Genomic DNA, 23,621 nt, shown 5'->3' on the forward strand with positions numbered 1-23,621 from the left:
GAGCAGATTACAGCTCCTCTGAGCTAGCTATTGCTCAGATGCTGATCTCAGGCAGGACTGGGATTGGGACTTGGCTTAAGAGTAGGACTGGAGCTGGTCTTGGGGTCCAAAGCACGTTGCCCTGCTACCTGCAGGACAGCAGACTCAAATCACTTCTTGACTGTGCAGTAAGTGGCCCCAGTCAGGCAGCCTTATCCTTGCCCTTGTCCCAAGAGTCACCTGTGAAGCAGATGAGATCTGTGTTCCTGCTGGGAGGCAACTTCAGAAACTCCTGATTCTGACAGTCAGAGACCTGCTGCTGATTTCCATCCTCAGTTTACTCCTGGTCAGCCCTAAGATAGTACTTTCCTCTAACCAGCACCTCTCTCTGCCTTGTGCTTCTCACTCTAGATGTCTCTACAGATTAACCGTGCCCCTACACTGCCCTCCTGCACCCACTCAGGAGCAGGTCAGGACCACCCTGGGGCTCTCGTGAGGATCAAGATCAATGTTTTGCTATAACAGCTCTTGAATGTGTCATGGGATGGCTTTTGCTTTGCTCGTGACTGGGCCATGTTGGTGGCTTATCCTTATCCCAAGGTTATCAAATGCTCCCAGATGCTTCTCCTCTGCACTAGCTGCCAACTGATGAGCTCCCAAATTGGAGCAGAAATTCCTGTAGCAAATCTCTCCCATTGGATCTTGGCCCATTCCAATGACTCCAGGCTCATCTCTTTCTTCCTGTTATTTCCCAACCACATCTGGACTTGCAGTGCCTCCCACCTTCGGCTCTCAAATGTTCTGCAGCATCCTCATGTACTGAGGATGTTGAGAAGCCCAGCCCTGCTCCCTGCGTTTCCTTGGAGTGAGGACAGGCTTTGTTCAGTTCCTAGCATAGCTATGGCAGGGCTCACCATGGGGCAAACACATCCCAGATGCCTTTTATTGGGAATCTGTGCCTAGTGCCTCATATCCAGGTAGACAAGTTGAGGCCTAGGGAAGAAATCTCTGTCTTGCTTGGCTCAACTGAGCTCAATACAAGAATTGAAGTCAAAATGTTGGGTTTACTTTTGCTGTAGGTGATACAGAGATATATGCTGAGTTCACAACGTGTCAGGTGTGCTGGTGCCAAATCCTAAATCAGATTTACCCTATACCCTGACTGTAAGTACACAGAATTCATATTAAAGCATGAGGATCTTATTGCAAGCTTGCAGCAAAGCCTTGGCCCTCCAGCTACTGAAGTATGATTATTTGAAGTTGTAATAAATACACGGGTTTGGTGAGGAGCTCTGCTACTATCAAAGTAGTAGAACTGGGCCCTGGGGAAATTTCATCATGCACCTCCATCCCTGGAGATGCTCTCAGCAGCTTGGTGTTTGCAGTAGTGGGTGTCCCCCTTTAATCTGGCCATCCAGCTGGTTTCTGTACATTGCCTGAGCCTAGCAGATTGGCTCCTATACATTGCCTGAGACATTGCCTAGCAGACTGGGGGCCATGGTTGGCTCCTTTGAGACCTGTAAAGCGACCTTGAGATATGTGGAAAACAGGGCCAGCACCTTCCTCCAGGGACCCCCACTGCTCATGCTTTTAAGATCAGAGGTGCCTTCAGAATTTGGCTGTGGTACACTGAGTGGGGTATTTACCTGACTGGGAAGCTGCCACTTGGAAACACTTGTCTTTGGACTTCTTAAACTCCTACATTTGAATGGCTGAAGGCCAAGATCAGAAGTGGCGTGGAAGGCATGAGAAGAGTGAGACTCTGAAAGTGTTGGATAGCCATACTCCCTCCTGGGGCAGAGGGCCCAGAGATGCTGGTTTCACTCTCCCTCCATTCCTGCCTTGCTATATAACACTAGGGTAATGAGGGAAGTCTTTGGTGCAATGTTTCAGGGTGTCTGGGAAGCAGTGGACATGGCAGCGTGGCCTGGTTCCACTAGGCTGGCTCCCTGCATGGTTGATTGTGCATTGAACCTGCTYGCTTAGGTGATTCCTTTGCTCTTTGTTGGAATCCAACAGAGATGAAATCTGTGCCATTGAACATGCTCCTTGCATTGCTGGCATCCAAAGTACACGTATTTCTGATTTCCTTAGACAAACAAGGCTATGCTCTGTTCTTCCTAGGCATCAGGAAATCCCCTGCTCCAGTCTCTGTTGTGAGAAAGCCCTCCTAAACCCCTTGCTTTCTCTATCTCATTAAATTTAGTCATGCTTGGAGCTTATTTTAGTTTTTGACACCCATTGCCCATTGGGGTTGGCCTTCTCAGTATGACACCGGCTCCTGCCTGGGGATGTGGCTGGTTTCCTATGGCAGCTTATCTCCCTTCCCTTCCCTGTGCAAAAGCAGAGGTGTAGCTTCTCCTTCCTGGGCCTGCTCCCCCCTCCAAGGACAATTTCACTTAAGAGGGACACAGAGAGAAAAGGCCATTTATGGAAGTCTCCCCTTCTGGGCCAAAGCAGGCAGTGCCAAATCTTTGCCTGTCTGCCTAGGAACAATATTGGGCTCAGGTGTATCAGTGCTGGCATGTGATTGCTTTACATGTAAATGCATCATTGTTGATACATCTCTTTGGTTAGGTGTGAGTTCATATGTCTGTGATTTCTGTGGACTGATGGGAGCATGCCCAGCCCGAGAGCATGCCCCAGCACCTGGTACCTCCCTTGGTCGAAGCAAGCTTCTGAGACAGTCTATGTTTTTGACTTTGGGCTGTGCCAAGGTCCTGTTTGCCCCTGGAAGCCACCAGCTGCCAGATAGCCACAGTGTGATTAGTGGTGCGATGTGAACACAGCTCAAGGGAGCCACAGACGTGCAAAAAGCTCCATCAATTCTTTGCTTTGGTGACCTCTGGTCAGGATATCAGGGCCAGTTCAAGACACTATCGCGTAGTGTAAATGCAGCAGGAATCACAGCAGCAAAGGACCAGGACTAGCCACAGGCTTCCCCAGACCTCAGCTCAAGGCCTTGTTTCCCCTCAAGGCCAGGCAAACACAATATCAGATTAAATAAGGGGTAACAGCTTAGGGAATGCAAAACCCTCTGCTCCAAGATGCATGCAGGCAATCTGGAAATGGAGTGGCAGAGTTTGCACAGGAGATCAAGATATTAAGGACAGTCAAATCTACATCTACCTGCAAAGAATTGCAGAAGGATATCATCATACTGAGTAATCGCCTGATAAAAAGGCAGGTAAGTTCCTGAGTCACTAAACGCAAAATAAGGGCTGGAGGGAGGGAACATCCTTAGCTTCACATAACTAATACCAGACCTTTCTTTATTCACTAGTATCCAGAAGAGACATCTTAGTTACCTTTCAAGTAGTCTCTGAAGACCACTTCTTGCTGCTGATCCAGCATATAAGAGAAATAAGAGGCTTGGAAACTATTAGGGAAGGAATTAAGAGTGATCCAAAAAAGATCTTTCTGCTTCTGCATAATTCTCTAGTGCAATGACACCTGTGACGGTTGCAGACATAAACCTTGAAAATACTAGACAAATGAAGAAGATGGCAAGGATAGTCAAGTATAGTCATGTTTCCCCTTGGAAGCTTGACACAAGCTCATAAAGTCATCCCTGATGCAAGAAAGCAGAGAGAAATAGGCTCTGCTAATTCTCAAGACCTTGTTATTATCAACAGCAGACTGAAAACAAAGTGTTTTTTTTTTTCACATAAGTCAAATATATGCCTTGAAGTCTCAGAGTTTATTGACAGAGGCTTTATTACAGAGGTTAAATGCTTAAAAGAATGAAAATGAGGAGCTAGACACATCTGTGAACAAGTTCACTAGTGACTATTAAACACAACATCCTGACAGCCTCTGTGGAGGAAACCTGTGTACTGCTGACAGTGGGTGCTGGGCCCGTGAGGATCACTCTCTGTTTACTCATTCTCCTCTGTGGCATGCTGCTGCTGGTCACATTTGGAAACAAGGAGCAGAGTGGAGCTTCAGCTGATGCTCTTCACCTTGAAGGACCAAAGAGAGGCCAAAGTGCATCTGCTTTGAAGGGCATCAGGGTCTTATGCTTGGCCCTTTGCACATGGAAGGCTTTTCACATTTTGGGAGGACTCAGAAAACTGTGCCACCATGGGCTGCTGCTGCACACAGCAGAGCTGTGTGTCTCCTCCTTCTTCACAGTGTGGTGGGCTCTCTGGTCCGTATACAGGGTATGAGAGAGCCCTCCTGGTTTCAGTCATGGAGTACAGGAATGGTGGACGTTTCCTGTGAGACACTTGTGCACAGCCTGATGCTCCTCTAAAGAAAATCCTATCTCAGCCCAGGAAAAATCACTGCCTTGAGGGAAGGAACAGGAGCACATCCTGGGCTGGTGGTCTGCAGTGGCAGAGCCACCATAGCACAGCAGCCCATGGTGAGTATGAGCAGGAAGCCCAGGCAAAGAACACGTAGACCACAAGGACTTACTGCAGGCTGGGCTCCTCTGAGTGCCCCTATGCTCAGACACTGCAGCGATGGGCAGGAAGCTCTGAAGAAACCTGAGGACCAGACCAATGCATGCTGGGTGCCAAACTGTGGTGGACTGTGGTAAAAATGGCTTTCTTAAAAAAAAAAAAAAAAAAAAAAGTGGGCTAGTCTGCAAGGAGCTAAGAAGTGTGTGACCCTCCAGCTTGCAGCCCAGCTGGGCTGGAAACCATGTCCTTCTCAAACTCCTCTCCTTGGTGATATCTGTGTTTATTATTTTGTTCACTGTTTTATCCCTCTGTGCAAGCAAGCTCTCAAAACGTCCTGCTCACGGAGCCAGGGGCCTCCTTCCTTGGCTCGATGCTCCATGTGGAAACACATTACATTACTCACTTGTGAGCCTACTAAAAACAACCTCTATATATAATGATGTCCAGGCTCCTCAGGGCTGTCACAATCTCCTTGTGATGATTAAAAGCAGCAATGTATTTGTTACAGTTAATCTTGGTGAGTGAGACACCTTATTAGAGCTTTTCTGTTGTTCAGGGTGTTCTTTCCCCTCACCAAACCCATCTCTGGGTGCTTGGTACTAGAGAGACCATGGCCAAAGCAGATGAGAGCCCCCAGTCCCTACCTGACGGCTCACAACCCCTGGCTCTGTCATACCTACACCCTCCCAGAGCCTGCCTGGGACAGTGACCATGCCTGTGGTGGGATGAGATCAGGCTGAGCCTGGGGCAGGAGCAGCAGCAGTGCCCTGAGGGCAGGACAGGGCTGAGCCACAGGGCAGGAGTGATGCCCAAGGGGAGCAGGATGTGGCTGAGCAGCAGGGTAGGGATGATGTGCAGAGAGGTAAGTTAGGGCTAAGTCCAGGGGAGATGATGCCTGCCCAGGACAAGACAGGGCTGAGCTTGGGGAAGAAGTGATGACTGCAGGGGGGGGGCCGCAGGTCTGGGCTGAGCCCAGGCAGGGGCACGGGTGATGCTGCGGTAGGATCAGGGCTGATGCCTGGAGGGGGATAGGACAGGGCTGAGCCTAGGACAGGGGCAATTCCTGGGGTGAGGGGACAAGACAGGGTTGAGCCCGAGGGTGGGGGTGATGCCCTGGGGTGGCCAGGGGGTGGGCCGGGGTGGGGGGGCCGGGACAGGGCTGAGCCCCGGGGCGAGGGTAGCAACAGGGGCGATGGCCGGGGGGCAGAGGCAGGCGCGGTACCCGGGGCCGGACCCGATGTCCCGCCCGACTGCGCCGGGGCGGCGGTGACTCAGCCGGGAGAGGCGGGCGAGGAGGAGGAGCCGCCGCCGCAGAAGGAGCTGCCGCCGCAGCAGGAGCCGCTGCCGCAGCAGGAGCCGCCGCAGCCGCCGCTCACCTGCCGCCGCCGCCCGGCCCCGCTGCCGCCGCTGCCGCCGCCCAACCATGGCCCGCCGGGTCGCCGCTGTCCTGCTGCTCCTGGCCCTCGGCTGCCTCCTGGGCATCCTCCTGCTGTGCTTGGGCTCCGGCGACATGCGCGGCCGGCCGAGCTTCAAGGTGAGCGGCACCGCGGGCACGGAGGGGGTCAGGGACACCGGGCACCGGCGGCGGCGGGGGACAAGGGGCAACAGGGGCTCCTGGCGGGGGTCGGGGGCACCAGGGCATCCACGAGTGCTAGCAGAGAGCCAGGAGGTCCCCCAGAGCCAGGAGAGGTACCGGGATCCAGGGAACCCTCAGAGCCAGGAGGGCACCAGGACACTCGAGTCTCCCAGAGCTAGGAGAGGTACAGAGATTGGAGGGGGGGCTCCAATGCCGAGAGAAGACACCCAGAGCTGAGCACCCCAGAGCTAAGGTAGAGCTTTGGGCAGAAGCAGAATGAGGTCCACAGAGGCGAGCCCCTGCCTGGGATGCTGCAGGAGGACTCTGCCTGGCATCTAYGGCTAGGTCTGCAAGCCCTGCAGTGAGGCAGAATTGCATTCTGCCACCTTCTCTCTTTCTCACCTAAGCTCAGCACTTCATTTTTGAAAGTCTTTAGAAAGGCAAATAGCCATGTCTTGTCGGGGTGCAGCCCCCCCTCCCTCTCCTCACCGTGGTCCAGAGCAGCTGTGTCAGGAGCAGCTCCCGTGGCTTTTTCTGGAGACTGGGGACACCCTCCGACCGTTACCCAGCGTTTCTGGGCTCAAGCTTCATTGCCTTAGTTAGTACTGGAGAAAAAGAAATGCACTTTTCTGTGAAAAAGGGGACAGACTTTTTTTCATTGAAAATTCAGACACTGAAAGAAGTTCCCAAATAATTTCTTCTAGCAAAGTCCCCAAAGGAACTCTTCCACAGCACAGGTTTTTTGTTTTAAAAAGATCCTAACATTTTCTGTGACAAACTCAACTATTCCATGGGGACCAAGCCTTCGTCTTAGAAAATGTTTTGTCCCAAACCCTCATTTTCCAATAAAATCAACTTGCTTGGAAACTTTCTGAGCCAGCCTGAATCCCAGATGTGTTGCCTTCTCTCAGGGTTTGTCAGAAGTAATGACGATTAGGCTTCAGAAGATGATCTAGATTAGCCAAGATCTGGTTGTTACTTTGACTTGTACATAATCCTTTCCCGCAGCTGTGTGCCATAGCATGCTGGGCTCTATTCAGAGCTGGTATAAAGGCTGGTTTTACCTCGTTGGACATAGAGGAATGATGCTCTAGTAGGATCTTTGCAGTTTCAGCGCAGCACTGGGGTCTGGGTCTGAGCAGCGGTGCCTTCTCCTGGCTGAGTGCCCTGAAAACAGCCGCAGCTCCTGGGCTCGCTGCAACCCGGATGAGCAACCTCTCTGTCTGAGGCTCAGCAACCCTGACTGGGGACTTAAGGTTTTGCACCGTTGCTGCTTGTGGCAAGCGCACACAAGCTCTGATGTGGTGAGTGCGGAGACGCTTTCTACCCGTTGCTCTTCAGGGCAGTTGTCACCATGGTGCTTTTTCCTCTGGGGTTGGCAGCAAATGGGCACAGAGGCAGTGGGTTTTGCAAGGAGCTCAGGACTGCTTTGAAGATGCAAAGCTTTGTCTTTTGACTTATTTTAATTCAATCAGAAATGTGCTGAGGCCATTTAGATGAGGGATGTAAGATGAAGATCTTGTTTTGCACTTGGTCAAAACCCTGGCTGACCCAGGACCTAGCCCCATTGCTGAGGAGCTGTTCCGGGTTTGGCCCAGACTTTGCTCTTCACCCATCACTGGTGGAAGGAAGCCCCCATGCTCAGCACCACTTTGGTGCTCATTATTTCCCCCCACTCTCTTTCTTGTCTGGTCTTCTCCTTTGGGAATGAGTGGCTGGCTCAGGTGTGTTTTCTGCCATGCTGGGTCCCTAAGAGACCCCATGTGGAGCTGGCCCAGCCCCATGGCAGCGGAGAGCACTGTGACTGCAGTGGTTTCCCACAGGCTGGTCCATGGGCAGGAGGATGTGGAGCAGCAGTAAACCAGAGGCAGCTCTGTGATGACCCAGCCAGTTAAAGAGGGCACCACACCATGGATCAGTGCAGTGAGCTATGCAGGCAGCAGCTCCTCTGCCCTCGGCTGTATTTGGGAGCCGTGCACCTCTCTTACCTACYTGTGTCACTGCTTATGTGGGGTGACTGCATGCAAATAGGTTGGCACCATGGGCTCCTGTGCACCTGGGGATCAGCCCAAGGATCAGGCCTTACACTGTTTGCACGTGAGATATGACCACACTCAACAAGCAGTGATGACTGTATCTGACACCACTCCTCATCAGCAAACTGCCCACTGCTGGGGATGGGGACAGGGACCTTAGGGAAGTGGGCACAGAGGCACCCCATGGGTTTTGGGGGTGGTGGCTGGAGTCAGGCTGTAGCACCATCTGGCCCTGCTCCTGCTCAGGCAGACACAAAGCTCCATTTCTTCCCTTTCCAGCTCCAATCTCTGCTCAGAGTATGCCCTAAAAATACCCCAGACTGTTTATTCTGCTGCCAGAAGAAACGATGGCAGGAGAGCTGCCTCCTCCTTCCCTTGGGGGCACACAGCTGGGTTTACCGCACCACTTCAGATGGCTCAGAGCTGTTTCCTTCTTCTCACCCCCACAGCTTAGTACATCTCTTCCGATGGTCTTTCTAAAAGCCCATTGGGGTCTTTCCTTGTGAAGTGCCCTCAAAAGTGCCCTGGCTCCTGCTGACAGGCTGGTGGGGAGGTTCCTGGGCAGCGATGGGGAGAGGAGGCTTGGGGTGCCAGGAGGCAGGGGAAGGTCCAGGGGCAACATCATCAGCAGCTGTCCCTGCGCCTGCCAGAGCTACCAAGGGTGAGTGAAGCCAGGCAGCATGGTGGGCAGGTCCAGGCCTGGCCTCTGGGACAAGTCATCTGGCTTGGGACTGCTGGGCTGAGCCTGGGGGGGACCCTGGCAAGTTTTGTCCCTCTCCCCAAGGGTGGTGGGATGCTCCTGGAGCTTAGCTAAGCCCTTGCCCTGCTGTGGGGCAGCCTTGAAGAGTGCCCAGGTGGCTGCAGGTCCCAGACTTGCCATGGACCCTAGACGCTCATGGCCAGGTGGGAGGTTCTCAGCACCCTCCTCATCTTCCTCCTCTGCCACCATGAGATGTCAGCTTCTCAGCACTATGCCCCCCTTCCCTTTCACAGACATCTCCCAGAGGAGGCACCGGAGTGATATGTGCATCTCGCAGGGCTTTCCTGGCACTGGGCATACCTTCAGGCCACAGGGTGGGCTTGCTTAGTGGTTAGAGTCATGCATTCACTGGCAGGAACACCCAAACATTCACCTCGACCTTGCTGCCACTACCCTCTGTGTCCTCCTCTGCAGGGAGGGTATTGGACCAGAGACTGGTGGCCTAGGGTCCCAAAGTCAGAAAAAACATGCTCTGTGAAATGCTGGGCCATGGGACTTCTTCTGCAGGCCAGTGGTGGGGCCAGTACATGTGCGTGTGAATTCCCTCACCAAGCACCGGGATCCAGCAGTCAGGCAGGACCTGGCCGATGAGGGGAGTGACCGGAGCCAGGCAGCAGCGTGGGAGATTGCCAAGATATTACGTGTCCCTGACAGTTCTCATTTCCAGCACGTTTGTTGGCAGAAGCAGGAGACCTCATTTGAAATAGCTCAGTGCAGTGCTTATGCTGAAAATCACTAACAAGATGTACTTCAGAGCAGCATTTCTTTCTCCAAAGGCTTCTTTTGTGTGCATGGCTTTTGCAAATGACCCGTCAGTGATGCTTGGTGCTGCTAGGCTAGTCAGCCCCAGCCTCCGATCGCTTTGCACTAATTAAAGCAGTGGTTTGGACAACTGGGTGAAGGACCAAGAGCGCCCTTTGGGCTTTGCTTTCAGAGGTGCACCGTGCTGGGTTTCTGGGCCCTCTGTATCCCCAATTTCCATCCGCCTCAGCATAGGGAGCCCTGTGGCCTGCCTGGCGTGTGCCGCTCGTGCTGCCTCAACCATCACCATGTCAGGTGGCTGATCAGATTGCCGATTCCTGCACAGGTACTTTGGGAACGTGTGTGACCCCAGGTCTAGGGGAACGGAGCGGGCTGCCCTTTGCATCTGGGCACTGTCTCCTGGCCATCTGAGTCTGCATCTCTGCGCTTGTGCCTGCACACGTGAGTGCACATGGCACTGACAGAGGGCCCTTCCCCACTGGCAGGGATGCCCCGGGCGCCGGAGTGCAGTGCGGAGATTGCGGGGCTGCTGCCGCTGCGGCACAGGGGCGGCTGGGCTGGCGGCTTGGCTCTGCGCCGGGTGCTCCCTTTGCCAAGCAGTGCCACGTCCTAGGGCCAAACCAGCAGTTCATGTTGCCGCACGTCCGTTACCTCGACTCATCCTGCTGCCTGCTTCTTGCAGCGCCTGGGCCCAACCTGTGCCCCCATGGCAGGTTGGCAGGTTCCTGCAGACTGTCTCTTACCCAAGAGTCCTTAGGCTGCTGCAGTGATGAGGTCTGGCCRCTTACAAATCCCTGAGTGCAAGATGCAGATCCCTAGGGCATTTACAGCAAAGGGAGCTGAGATGCATCCGCTTAAGGGTGGCCTGTTCTGCAGACTGCCCAGGTTGAGAGGCATAGGAGCCTCCCCGTAGGAGAGCTACTCTTCGAGCTCTAGCCAGGGCCAATGATGCACCAAAAGGCAAGTTCTCGGTTCTGTAAGGGAACGTGTGCCTTAAGGCAGCCCAGCTTGCTGGCCTCTGGCTGCTCCCTGACAGATGGCAGCAGAGGAAATCTGCAGGCATAAAGGCAAGTTTGGCATGGTTAAGGCAGGTAGGTGGGAGTTCTGCCTGGGGTGGCCAGCCACTCTCTCCCTTGCTCCTGCTCTGGCAAAGCTCTGACCTAGCTCAGTGCAGCAGGTTAGCCTCACTTATGCCCAGCCTTGCCCCAGGTTAAAGCTTCCTATGGGGCTCAGTAGGCAGTGGGGCTGTCCCCAGGCTCGTTGTATGTGCACGCACGCACAGGCATGCTTACACTCACCCACATGCATGCTCATGCACGCAAGCTCCATGAACTCACAGATGCATGCACACCCCCCATGTGCACAGGCACATAAGCACATGCATCTGGGTGCACGCATCCCGTGCACATCCCCCTGCATGTAGGTATACCTACATACATGCTCATACACATGCCCACACAACTAACACACACACATTCATGTCCATGCAGCAAACACATATTCACTCCTACATGCATACATACTCGCTCCCCCATATGCACAGACACCTAAGCACACACACACAGGCATGCATGCACACCTACACCCACACACACACCTACGTGCATGCAGACCCCTCCCCACATGCATATCTACACATGCATGCACAACCCCACACATGCCCATCTACACACACATGACCATCTACACATGCGCACACTCACATGCATCCCCCCATGCACACACACACGCCCACCTGCTCTCTGCGTGGCTGTAAGGAGAGCGCAGCAAGGTCAGCCCTGGAGTAGAAATCCTCCAGATGAGCCCTCTGTGGTGGGATGTTTCTCTATCTACCATGAGCACATGGGATTTTCCTTGCCCACCCGGGCATCTCCAAGCCTACGTGGGCCACTTCTATTCCCGCCATGGAGCTGATCTCACATCTCTAGCCCAGTAACACTGCTCCCATGGTGCTGATCCCATTCCAGTCCCTGGGTTGTGGTACCAGTTGTTGCCCATTCTGTGAGCACTTCCCTTGCTGACTTCCACTTCAGCATTTCTTAGGCCCATTCCATGCAGTAGTTATCCCTGTTACCAGCCCTTGTGTCCCTTTTGGTGGGCTCCTGCCTCCCCCAGCTCTGGGCCTACAAATTTAACAAGTTTTCATCCCTTACATCGCCCCAGCATCACCGAAGAAACTAGCAGCACAACTCCAAGCTGCTCCTGGGCTCCCAGCTCTGCACAGCCTTTGGTTTTGTTAACAAACTAGTGATGCTTCACCTTCCAGGACAGCTTTCTCACCTCCGTAATACTAGAGTGAGTCATGCAGGATGAGTCTCAGCTTGCTAAGCCTCCACTGGCCCCTACCTGCACCTCCCTGTGGCTGTGTTTGAGTTCTCTGGCTGGCAGTGAAGGAGCCTGAGTTTGGCTCTCTCTGAGTTGTGCAAAGCCGATGATGGTCAGTGCATGTCCTGCACTGTCCTCCCTGTTACCTGCAAAGCCCCCTGGAAAGCAGGTCTGCTGGGGCCACACTGGGGGTGGCATGGAGGTGACACTGTGTGACCATGGTGGCCATCAAAGGGCTGGGCACAGCCTCTTGGGGGGCACCTTGGGGGTTTAGCCTGTATCTGCTCTGGTGATCATCCCTGCCCTCCTCCACAGTCACCAGTGCCACCACCGGCAGTGGTCATGTGCATATATGCATGGTGGCTATGGAGCTGGGATACATGTGTGGTGGCTCCAGGGCTCATGGGCACACATGGCAGTTGCAGGGCTCCTGGGCACATATGTGGTGGCTGCAGGGCTCATGGACACACATGGTGGCCATAGGGCTCCTGGGCACAAGCACAGTGGCTCCAGGGCTCACGGACATGTTTGGTGGCTGTAGGGCTGGGCACATGCACAGTGGATGCCATCAAGGGATTCCYAGGCCAGGTAGTGTCCTGGCTTCTCCTAAGATACTGTGGGCATCCCTGAAGTACCAGGAGGCCTCAGCTGAGGATGAGGGATGCCAGGGAAAACCTGTTTTATCACCTACTAATTACATCTTGCATGGTGACTATCCATCTGGATGGAGTTTTCCATGGCATGGGGCCCAGCTTTTGGTCTGAGTGCCCCATGTGTCTACCAGGGATGGCCCAGCAAAACTCTTGTTGATTGTTAGGGGTTTGATTGCTAGATTCATTGGGGAAAAGGAGAGGTAACACAGTCAGAGGATTTCTTGCAGAGGCAGCATAGGCAGGGAGTGATGTGGGCACCCATGGGCAGGGTGCCGGGGGGCTCTGGGTGCTCAATGGTGCTGCATGGAGCAGTCTTGCAGGGAGAGGAGTAGTTTGTTTCTGGCTCAAAGGCACCATGGACTTTTGGCAGGTCTTTATTGCATGTAGAAAAGGTCATTTTTTCAGCCAGGTTTAAGGCTTAAGTGGTTTCACCTTGGAGAGATGCTCTGTTGGGGCTGAATTGAAATAATGCCTTGTTTTGATCCTAAAATAAGTAGCCTCCTATCCAAAGGACAAGCAGCTCTGGCTGGGACAYGGAAAGGACCGGGACAGGGTGGCCCAGTGCCTGTGGGCTGGAAAGGGCCAGCTGAAAGATGGGGTGGAGAGGTGCAGCTGGGAGCTGCCATGCTGGGGCCAGGCGGTGGAGGACAATGCAGAGGCAGCTCCTCCTTGGGAGCTCTGGAAACCTTGTTTGGTGGGAAGGAGCAAGGTTATTTATAGAAGGAGAAAGGCAAGCCATACATGGGCAGGGAGTGATGAGGTGGCTGGCTGCCCATCTTTGGTGAGTTGCATCCCGGAGAAGCCTCTCCCAGGTGGCTCTCACTCACTTGCCTAGAGGGTCCTGCTGGCAAGAAGGGCTATGGGAGGGAGGGACAGTAGAGCAAGAAATGGAAAGAAAAGAACCTCCTGCCTCTATGGTCAAGGAGGTGAGAGGGTCCCAAAGTCTAAAAAGTCAGTCTCCTTGCTGTGCTGAGTACTGCCTCAGTGTGACTGTTGGTCCCTGACCAAGGAGAGCACTCCACTCCCAGCCATATCCCAGCTAGGACAAGAGCAAGGTGGATAGGGGTCCCAAGAGGGCAGATTTGGTCCAAGATCTTGCCAGCCCTGGGCTTGAGCTATGCTCCTCAAACTTGCACCCAGGGTACTTCTTGGACAGGAACCAGCAGATCTTTCAGCTGCAACAACCTGCCTTGAAATAATTGGTCTGAGCCTGCCAGAGGAGCTTCCTGGTTCTCCAGGCCTGACCATCTCCCTCTTTGCCTGCAGTATGGCATTGTGCTGGATGCCGGTTCCTCCCACACAGCCATGTTCATCTACAAGTGGCCTGCAGACAAGGAGAATGACACTGGCGTGGTCAGTGAGCACAGCATGTGTGATGTAGAAGGTAAGGGCCATCCTAGCCTTTGGGGGCCAACATCCAGCGCTGATAGCTGGCACATTCCTTGCTGGCAGGGCTGCTGTGACAGTGTGAATGCCCCTGCCATGGTCCAGCTGTCCTGGTCTGGGATCTGCAGTGAATGTTTTGACTGCTAAGACTGTATTTTTACCGGATGCTGTGAAGTGTTAAAAGGGAGTCCTGCTCTGCCCCCAAAACCAATCCTATTTCCTCCCAGGCTTGCAACTATGCATGCCTGCAGTTTGCCTTACGCCTGGCAGGCACCAAACCCCTGGGAACCAATTTGGCTCACTAGCTAGCACAGCAAAGAGCAAGAGAGAGTTTTCGGACATTCGTTCAACCAAGCTTTGCTGGGTTGTCAGCTGATGGAGAATGTGGCATGAGTTGGGGAGATGTGGCTGAACTCTGGTAGTCAGGATGGCTCCTTGCCCATGTGAGTGATCACAGAAACCCAGTCAAAGAGTCCTTGGCACCTGCTCTTCAAACAGCCTGGGAGGGGGCTGAGCTGGGACAGGCATTCAAGGGTGCCTGGGGCAATGCTGCTCACTGGGCATTTTCCTACTGTGTGTAAGACTGCAGGGGAACAATGCTGTTTCCTTCTCTGCAGGTCCAGGCATCTCCAGCTACAACACCAACCCTCCGGGTGCTGGGCAAAGCTTAGTCCACTGCCTGAACCAGGCTCTGAGAGATGTGCCCAAGGAGAAGCATGTGAGCACTCCGCTCTATTTGGGTGCTACAGCTGGCATGCGCCTGCTCAAGTGAGTTTTTGCTCCAGTGGCATCAGCTCCATGGCCTCAAATGCTGCCTGGGAGACCCTGCCACTCCACCCTGTGGTCCTGTCACCCATTACAGGGAGGGGGAGAAGACGAACTGCCACACACACCCCTTGCCAAAGTTATTCCTTGCCTTCTTGCTGCCCTAAAGCAGTGGGTCCACTGCCTTTGTGGAGATGCTTTGAGCCTAGCTGCTCTGGGGCTTTCTCCAGAGAAGACCAAGCTGTCTGAGACGCTTTGCAAGACACAGTCAGCACATTCTCTGCACCCCTGGATGCTGGCTGAAAAGTAGGCAATGAAAGACCAGCAGGGTCAGTACAGGATAACTCACCTATTCTTTTCTACTTACTATATCTTTTGGAGGGGACATTTCCTATGGACACCTGAGGGAGAAAGTATCCCCCTGCCTGCAGCCAGCTCCTGTTCTGGGTCCCTTGCTGAGTGCCAGGAGGAGGCTATTAGGGGCAAAGGGGTGCAGAGCGCAGTTCTTGGAGGCCTGGGGACAGCTGTGTAACTCTGCCTTCTTGCACTGCTAAGTGTTTTTGTGTGGCCCACAGCATCACAAACCACCGGGCCTCAGATGCTGTACTCAGCACTGTGACAGCCATGCTGAAGACATACCCCTTTGATTTCCGCGGGGCAAAGATACTCTCAGGGGAAGAGGAAGGGGTATTTGGCTGGGTCACAGCAAACTACCTTCTGGAGAACTTCATCAAGGTGAGCAGGAGAATGTGGTGGCCAGCTGGGCTGGCTGTGGTGGTGAGGCCATCATGAAGCTAACTGTCTCCATGCCTTTGCTTCTATCTTCCTTGTCCAGCGTGGCTGGCTTGGGGAATGGATCCAGCCCAAGAAGAAGACACTAGGAGCCATGGACTTTGGTGGTGCTTCCACACAGATCACCTTTGAAACCAAGGACCCCATTGAAGATCCCAAAAATGAGGTTATGCTGAAGCTGTATGGCCAGACATACAAAGTGTACACTCACAGCTTCCTCTGCTACGGAAGAGACCAGGTCCTCAGGAGACTGCTCTCGAAGCTCCTGCAGGTACTGGGATGTGCTTGCCCCAGGACAGATACCAGCCTGCTTTGCTCTGCTGGTTGCACCCTCACCCCAGACTTTATAATGAGAAGCCAGGCACTCCCAGCTCCTCTCGAACAGCTCATTTTGGACCTTTGATTCCCTCTTAGGTTTAATTTTGGAGACTGGGGTGGGAAGAGTATGAATGGCAAAGAGTTTGGCATTTCCAGGCCTCATAGTTCCTCTGCAGTTTTCTCCTAACCCTGTTCTCTCCAGGACAGTCCCACTGGACCCACTGCACACATGCTTCCCAGTAAACCTTTGGCTTTGCCATCTAAGACTCTCTCAGGGTTCCAAGGCCTCCTCCCACCTTCTCCATGAAATGTTGTGCTCCTCAGGCTGATCCAAGACACCCCACGTCACCTCATGATGCTTGCGGCAGCTGCCTGCTGCTCTGCTTGCTGCTACCTGGGCAAGTCCTCATCATCTCAATGAGGAAATGGAGGCAGATGGCACTGCCTGCTGTGGAGGCATGGGGGGAGCCAGGATCGTGAGAGTGTTGATATGGCCTCTGCATTGCTTCCCTGGCAGGCTGGGAACTACCAAGAAACCATCACCAATCCCTGCTGGCCCACAGGCTACCACAAAAACCTGTCACTGAGCAGCATCTATGACACCCCCTGCACAGAGAAGGAGAAGCCCAGCATTCCTCTCAGCACCTCTGTCACCATGGTTGGCAGCAGCAATGGGAACCTCTGCACTCTATACGTCAGCAAGCTCTTCAGCTTCACTGCCTGCTCCTTCTCCCACTGCTCCTTTGATGGCATTTTCCAGCCTGACGTTTCAGGAAACTTCATTGTAAGTCCCTGCCCAGCATGGTGGCTTGGCTGCTGCTGCAGGCAGGAGTCCCTTGGCCCCCAGACATTGCATGGTGGCAAAACCAATGTCCATGGTTCTGCAAAGACAATTGCTTGTGCCCACAATGGTTTGAGCAAATTTGCAGCTATGCATGTTGAGAAGGTTTGCTCACCTTGCCCATCCCAACCTCTCCTACAGATGTTTCTTTTCCTCCATCAGGCCTTCTCTGCCTTCTTCTACACAGTGGACTTTATCCAGACAGTGATGGGGAGACTTGTGCGCTTGCCCAGCGACCTGAGGGATGCTGCCGAGGCCATCTGTGCCACCAGTTGGAGTGAGGTGGGATCTCTGGGCATGATGGGGAAAAAAAAAAGCTGGTTTGCATGGGTCATCACCAAGGCTCCGAGAGCAGCCCTTTTCTGAGCCCTCTGAGGCAGCTGGGTGTCCTGGCATCTTCCCTGCCATGAGGTAGGAAAAGGGTGGGTGACTGCTCCCACATGGGACCGAGAGAGGCTCAAACGGGGACAGGCCTGCTGCCTTGGCCAGCAAGCTGCAATCACCTAGAGCTTCAGGCAGCAGAAACAAAGCCCTCCACTTTCCGCTCTGCTTACCCCTGGTGAGGCCACACCTGGAGTGCTGCGTCCAGCTCCGGGCTCCCCAATACAAGAGAGATGTGGAGCTACCAGAGCAAGTCCAGTAGAAGGCTAAGATGATTAACAGCTTAGAGCATTTCTCATACAAAGAAAGTTTGAGATCTGTGCCTGTTGAGTCTGGAGAAGACTGTGTGTAGGGGGATCTTATCAATGTATATAAATATCTGAAGGGAGGGTGTAAAGAGGATGGGACCAGACTCTTTTCAGTGGTGCCCAGTGACAGGACGAGAGGCAACAGGCACAAACGGAAACACAGGAAGTTCCAGCTGAACATATGGAAAACCTTTCTTCCTGGAAGGGTAACAGAGCTCTGGAATAGGTTGCCCAGAGAGATGGCAGAGTCTCCATCCTTGGAGACATTCAAAAGCTATCTGGATATAGTCCCGGACACTGTGCTTTAGGTGATCTTCCTTGAGCACAAGGGCTGCACTAGATGATCTCCAGAGGTCCCTTCCAACCTCAACCATTTAGTGATTCTGTGAATCTGGCATTCTGCTGGCTTGACCCCTTTTCTCTGTCCCCTCATGCATCCCACCTAGCTGCTCCAGAAAGCCCCCAAAATGGAGAAGAGGCTGCCAGATTACTGCGCTATCAGCACATTTGTTTATTTGCTCACCACCAAAGGCTACAACTTCAATAACCACTCCTTCCCCAACATCGCCTTTCAGAAGAAGGTAGGTAACACAGGAAAACAGCCCCATCCTACAGTACCCATTTGGAATTAGCCCCTCCTCAAAAAAAAAAAAAAAAAAAAAAAAAAAAAGGAAAGATGTTCCCATGCCAAGAAAGGCCTGAGCAATGGTTGAGGGAAGATTTTTGGGGATAGCAGCAGGATGGGACTCCCAGTTTTTGTGTGGATCTTCTGGGAGATGGAAAAAATGAGTTAAACACATTGCAGGGTGGGTGGTCACAAAGTAAGGAATTTGAAGGTCCTCCATTCCCTCAAGACACCAAACATTTTAAATACTTTGCTCAGGCTTGTTGGGAAGTTACCCTAGGGCAGGATCCCACTTTTGCCAAGTCTTGCATGTGCATAAGCCATAGAATGCGTAGCAAGGGCAGGACTAACACAAACAGAAAAGACACTGCTCCCATCAAACGAGCTCAGCTCAAAGTGTGGACACTGACCAGGGGATGGTCATTGCCTCACCCTGGGCTGACCGAGGCTTCAGGGCCAGCAAAGGCTCAGGGTGCAGCTGACTCTCCCTATCCTCCACTGGGCTGACAGTGATCTGGTCCCTGAAAGGTCCCTTGAGGCTTGTGGAGGTTAGTTGACCAGGGCAGTGACCATGTCACGTTGTTTCCACAGGCAGGAGAAACCTCCATTGGCTGGGCTCTAGGCTACATGCTGAACCTCACCAACATGATCCCAGCAGAGGAACCAGCTTCCCACAAAAGCATATTGTACAACAGCTGGGTCATCCTCATCCTGCTCTTTGTGTTCACCACCCTGATGGCATTGGTGACTGCTGTTTGCCTGCTCCGGCGCAGCAAATCTAGCGCAATCTAACCTCAGGGACAGGAGAGGCTTTGCCTGCAAGACCGAGTACTATCCCTCCTGCTCCGTCTCCACAGCTTGAATACTTGGGATGCAGCCAGTGCTTGGAGACATCCTCCCCTGACACTTGATGCTGTCTGTCACAGAAGGAAAGCTGTCCCTTTTTGCCCTCCCCTTGCTTTCAAGTTACAGAAAGGAGAGGACAAAGGAGGACTGCTGATCCTGCACAGCTGCAGGAGGAGAACATCTTAAAGGTTTCCCAGTGCTTCTCAGGGATAGATCCTGGAGCAGGCTTGAGACTTGGAAAATCAGATCTGGGGCATCTCTCTGCCACCAGACGTGAGCTGAACTTTGTTCTTGTGTGGGTGGGAAGGGAATGCTACTTATGCTAGTCCTTATAGTTGATGTCACTAGCCCATCCCTGGAGAACTAGCCGAGTCCTTCAACTGAGCATCATCCAGGAATTTTTGCTCTTTTCCTGGCTGATGCACAAACCCTGATGACCTTGCTGAAGGCCACGCTATGGGCCCGGACTTCCATCTGCCTCAGCACAGAAGCTTCAGGTCAGAAGCAGCTTCCCAGCTCCCTGCTTCAGCAACCGGACACTGTGTCTTCCTTATTCTGGTGTTTCCTAAGCCAGTCTCCTGTTTGCCACAGCCATTGTCTACTTGGCACTCCTCGGTCACAGAGTAAGGTATAAAAAGCCTCTCCCTGTAGGACAGAGGATCTTCAGGCCCCTCAGTGCTTGACTGAGCCAGCCCAGAGATAGTAGACTCACTATGGGAGCAGGGCTTTTTGCTGTTTTAGGATTTAAACCCTCCATCACCAGCCAAGGCAGATAGCTGGGAGGACACGCCTTCATACCCAAACAAGTAAAAAGAGAGATACACGAATGTGCAAAGGGCTTTTTTGTTTTTGTTTTTTAATAATCAGAAATAAATCTTTGTAACCATTCCTAAAGGCTTTGTGGCTGTGTCAAAGCAACAGGCAGATCCAGCCTAGCTATCATGCAGGGGCAGAGCAGCTCATGAGGCCTGCTCTGACACAGCTGCTGTTCGAGCTGTGCCTGAAGGCCTCAGTCCGTTGTCTTCTCACATGCCACTAGAACAGCAGGGGAAAATCTCTGAGGTTCTTTTTAATCCCATTCCAGCCTGAATTCTCATTCTAACCATATTGCTCAACTGAAGCCCAATAATGAGATGCTGTCAGGGTTATATATGCTCTACAATCCTGGAGAACCCTCCCCAAGATGGAAAAAAGTAGGTTTGAAACCCTGGTCTACATTCAAGCCCACCCAGAAGCGCAAGAGGGTCTTTCAGCCAACCATGGCTGAAAAGTTCATGTTTCCCATGCACTAGAGGTGCAGTCAGCCCAAAGACATGAGTTGGCAGCATTCAAATTACAGTCTGTCCCACACATTCATTTTTGCATTCAGGACCACAGCTTCTTACACAAAGGAAACCATTTAAGGAGCCTCTGGTTTGAAGGGAAATGATTTTGGTACCCCAAAAGAGCAGAACAGACGTCCAAAGGGCTTCAGCAATTTTTTAGCACAGTCACAGGCTTAACAGTTCACAGAACAACCATGGGATTCATTCAATGATCAGAAAATTGCATAGGGCCAGTCATAACTCATCAATCCCATCTGGAAACAGAGCCTTACACCCTCACTGCCTTCTTCCACATGCTCCAGGAAGAGAATGGTTTTAATGAGAGTTGTGGTTTCTACCTCCCCTCCCAGCTCCTACAGACAGTACAAACTCCACTGCTAATGTTTGCTCACTTACCAAGTTCTTTCATTGTTCTGAGCTCCTATAATGCTGTCTCTTCCTTGGCCTGCCCTTTTTTTGCAGCCACTTTAGTTCTATCCATTCCAATGGTTGCTCTCTCACCTCTTTGTATAGGACCATATGTGATTCAAGTTCAAATGATGGTCTGAACCCCTAAAACCAGTTTCCTTCCCACGCCTCTCCTCTCCCCAACACGGCAGCTCCCTCGTGTGGCTAGAATCAGGCATTGTCTCTAGCTCTCACAAGCCAGCACTGAAACAAAGGCAGCATTTCTGTTTTCTCTTTGAAGCTGAACAGCTGTTTTCTGTTCTAAGAAACTATTTTTCCCTTGAAAACCCAGGTTGGATTTCCCTATCTAAAAATGCAGCTGCAGTTGAATCAGCGCTGGACTTCCAACAAAAGCAGCCAGTTTGCTCTAATCATAGCTTGGGGTTTGTTATTAGGAACAAATTGAGTAAGAGAACATTAATCTTCCCACATGCCTTGCTGGATGTTTGAGATTCAAGACAGTACCTTTCCCGTCCTGGCTGGTTACAGATCAGGATGAAGAATCTGAGATTCCGGTTGGGTAATGTGTGCTGAAAGCGAGGAAGACAGGCACTGCACAGACTGGGGTCTGGACACGCACACACATCTGCTCCCTTTACGTGGGCAGAAATGAGAGGCGCTGAGGTCATCTTCATTTAGGCAGGTGAGAGAGGGCCTTATTGTTTTGGAGGACAGAGAAGACCGTGATCGACTACACCCAATAAACAGAAAGCACATGGCAACAGCTCTGCCCCCTCACAGATTAGCCCAAACCCACCTATGTCCAGAGGCATTTCACAGCCTGGTGCTGTCAGATTAAGACTCTAGTCTGACAGCCTTAGAGGGACTGGATCTTTCTGCCCCAGTATTTATTGCAGGAACCATCTCAAGACAGCATTTACCACCCACACCCCAGCTCTTCCCTTCTTATCTCGAGCCTTTGCTTCATCCACAGCATGCACTTGTAGCTCTGGACTTTTATTGCATTTCTCATGTGTGATGATCACATAGAGGCCACCTGGAATGCAATCTTGCCTCCACCATACTCTCACAACATCCAAACTCCTGGGGGCGGTTCTACAACCCCCACCAGTCTCACAGGCAGCGGCAGGTTGTGCAGACAAGTAGGGATGAAAACAGAACTGCAACAAGACACAGGCATGGTGCTGCACACTCCACTGGCTACTCCACAACATCCCCATACTTGTTCCTCCTCACTGGCAGTGCCACAGTTTCTCCATCCTCTGGGCTGTGTATATGTTCTGCAACAGACAAGAACAAGCTCCTTGGACCCCCAATCAATACTCTTGCATTTGCCAGGGCTGGGTAGACCACTACAGGTAAAGTGTTTAAAGCTTCTTCAGTTTAGCCCAGTCTGGAGAGCTCACAATACCCAGGGGAAAAAGCAGCAGGCAGCTGTGGAAAACCAGCTGTCCTAGTGTCCTTGCCTGCTCTGCCCTCCACACCGACCAGCCTGACTCAAGCATTAATATGAACAGGTCACTCCATCCCCCACCCTCCTCTTCTGGGAAGCCAAAAGCCCTTCATGCTGGTTCTTGTGAACTCACACACACAGGGTGCCAGAAAGCAGAGGCAAGCACTGATCTCAGATGCCACCAACCCTGCTCAGATACCTGCAGAGCCTCAGCTACAGTCCCTCAACTGCAGGGTGCCAGTGAAGGATTTATACAGGGATTCTAGCAAAGACTGCAACAGCCACCAGCTTAGTTAAAAGGCAGGACAGCAAGAAGTTGTAGCAGGGAAGAAACAGGCAGAAGAAGCACAGGGAATGCAGCAGGGAGAGATGTGAAAGGTACCTGGGGGCTGAGACATCCTGTCAGCCGTGGCACGGTCCTGTGGGGACTTGCCTGTCTCCAGGAAAATCCAGAAGTCGGAGCATTTCTGCGTCTCAGCTCTGGTTACCACATAGCTGGCAAGGGATCCTGCAACTGAAGAGAACAAGACGGGCACATCTTCCCAACAGCAAGGATATTTACTACAGGAAAATACTTGCCAGCTTCTGAGCTGCTGCAACTGCCTGCAAGCAGTTCGCGAGCTTCCCAGGGCTTTCGAGAGCGGGAGCAGCAATTCCAAAACACATCAGAGAAAAGACTCCCGCCAACTAATGACGAACAGCCCTTGCACCTGCAAACGCCACCCTATTCCCACTGCTGCAGACCTGCTGCTGAGGCTGCATGGGGCGTAAGCAAGGCGCAGCTGCTGTGGCCATGTGGCAGGAGCGGGGTCTCCGCCAGCCCAGGGGGTGCAGGGGCCAGGGAGAGCGCTCACCCGCGGACAGCAGCAGGTTCCACTGCAGGGTGTAGGGCAGCTTCTTGTTCAGCAGCTTCTGCAGGGCGAAGGCGGCTCCCGTGCCTGGGAAAGGCGAGGAGCCCAGGAGCTGTCAGCGGAGGGAGCCGGGCCGGGCCGGGCCGGGCCGGGCCGGGCCCGGGCCCCCACGCGAGGGGCCTTCGACGCGCAGCCCCTTGCCCCCAGCGGGCTCGGGGCAGGGGGAAAGGGCGGCCCCGGGGCCGGGTCGGGCCGGGCCGTACCTGCCACGAAGGTGCCGATGCCCTTGAGGAAGGCGTGGGACTGGCAGGCCGCGTACTGCTGCAGCGCCTGCGAGCACACAGTCAGGGCCGGCGGCGGGCAGCGTGCTGCCGCCGCCGCCGCCGCGCTGGCCCCCACTGCCCACCGGGTGCTTGGCGGCGACGCTGTCCTCCACCCGCCGGAGCCCCAGGTTCACCATGGCGCCGCCGGCGTCGGGGCCCCGCGGCGGCGCCAGCTACCCGCCGCGGCCCTGCCCCTTCCGCCGTCGCCGCCATCATGGCGGAGCCGGCGGGGCCGTTCCGCGTCCTGCTCGCGGGGCCGCTCCGCTGCCTCTGCTACTGCCGCCGCGGGCCCGGCGCCGGCGCCACCGTGTAGTGAGTGCGGGGAGCGAGGCGGGCGGGCGGCCGGGCCGGGCTGGGGCTGGCGGCTCCTCGCGGCAGCCACAGCCTGTGCTGCCCCCGCAGTGTCACCGACGGGCAGGAGGTGTGGGCCGGGCAGCTCGGCGCCAGCTCGCCGCTCGGCCGCGTAGGTACCGGGGCCGCGGGGGCCGGGCGGGCGCTGAGG

The 23,621-nt window shown here is 53.6% G+C and overlaps 3 protein-coding genes across 7 annotated transcripts in view; 2 read left to right on the forward strand and 1 right to left on the reverse strand.

Annotated features, from left to right (window-relative positions):
* The first annotated feature begins 5,762 nt into the window (after positions 1-5,762).
* On the forward strand, positions 5,763-19,647 carry ENTPD2 (ectonucleoside triphosphate diphosphohydrolase 2). 2 transcript variants are annotated; one of them, XM_085308298.1, is made up of 9 exons: positions 5,765-5,919; positions 13,764-13,881; positions 14,501-14,651; positions 15,224-15,383; positions 15,484-15,711; positions 16,276-16,542; positions 16,762-16,881; positions 17,735-17,869; positions 18,505-19,647. In XM_085308298.1, exons 1-9 carry the CDS (start codon positions 5,809-5,811, stop codon positions 18,703-18,705), a joined length of 1,491 nt encoding a protein of 496 aa, XP_085164424.1. In that variant the 5' UTR covers positions 5,765-5,808; the 3' UTR covers positions 18,706-19,647. The 2 variants fall into 2 exon arrangements, with proteins under 2 accessions (XP_085164425.1, XP_085164424.1); XM_085308299.1 differs by lacking the exon at positions 16,276-16,542 and having other exon boundaries at positions 5,763-5,919.
* Positions 19,648-21,472: 1,825 nt separating this feature from the next.
* Positions 21,473-23,322, reverse strand: TMEM141 (transmembrane protein 141). The gene is made up of 5 exons (XM_085308304.1): positions 23,203-23,322; positions 23,060-23,126; positions 22,800-22,883; positions 22,328-22,459; positions 21,473-21,772 (listed from the first exon to the last, which is right to left on the reverse strand). The coding sequence occupies exons 1-5, from the start codon at positions 23,254-23,256 to the stop codon at positions 21,693-21,695; spliced, it is 417 nt and encodes a 138-aa protein (XP_085164430.1). The 5' UTR covers positions 23,257-23,322; the 3' UTR covers positions 21,473-21,692.
* Positions 23,240-23,621, forward strand: part of PAXX (PAXX non-homologous end joining factor) — a 3,890-nt gene continuing 3,508 nt past the window's right edge. For all 4 annotated transcript variants that reach the window (XM_085308300.1, XM_085308302.1, XM_085308301.1 and 1 more), the window contains exons 1-2: positions 23,240-23,431; positions 23,522-23,582. In XM_085308300.1, the coding sequence (XP_085164426.1) occupies positions 23,334-23,431; positions 23,522-23,582 (159 nt within the window). In that variant the 5' untranslated portion in view covers positions 23,240-23,333. The remainder of the gene's footprint in view (positions 23,432-23,521; positions 23,583-23,621) is intronic.

The sequence above is a fragment of the Rhea americana genome, unplaced genomic scaffold (genome assembly GCF_003343005.1).
Source record: "Rhea americana isolate MKP2758 unplaced genomic scaffold, rheAme1 scaffold_273, whole genome shotgun sequence".
In the NCBI taxonomy this organism is placed as follows: Eukaryota; Metazoa; Chordata; class Aves; order Rheiformes; family Rheidae; genus Rhea; species Rhea americana.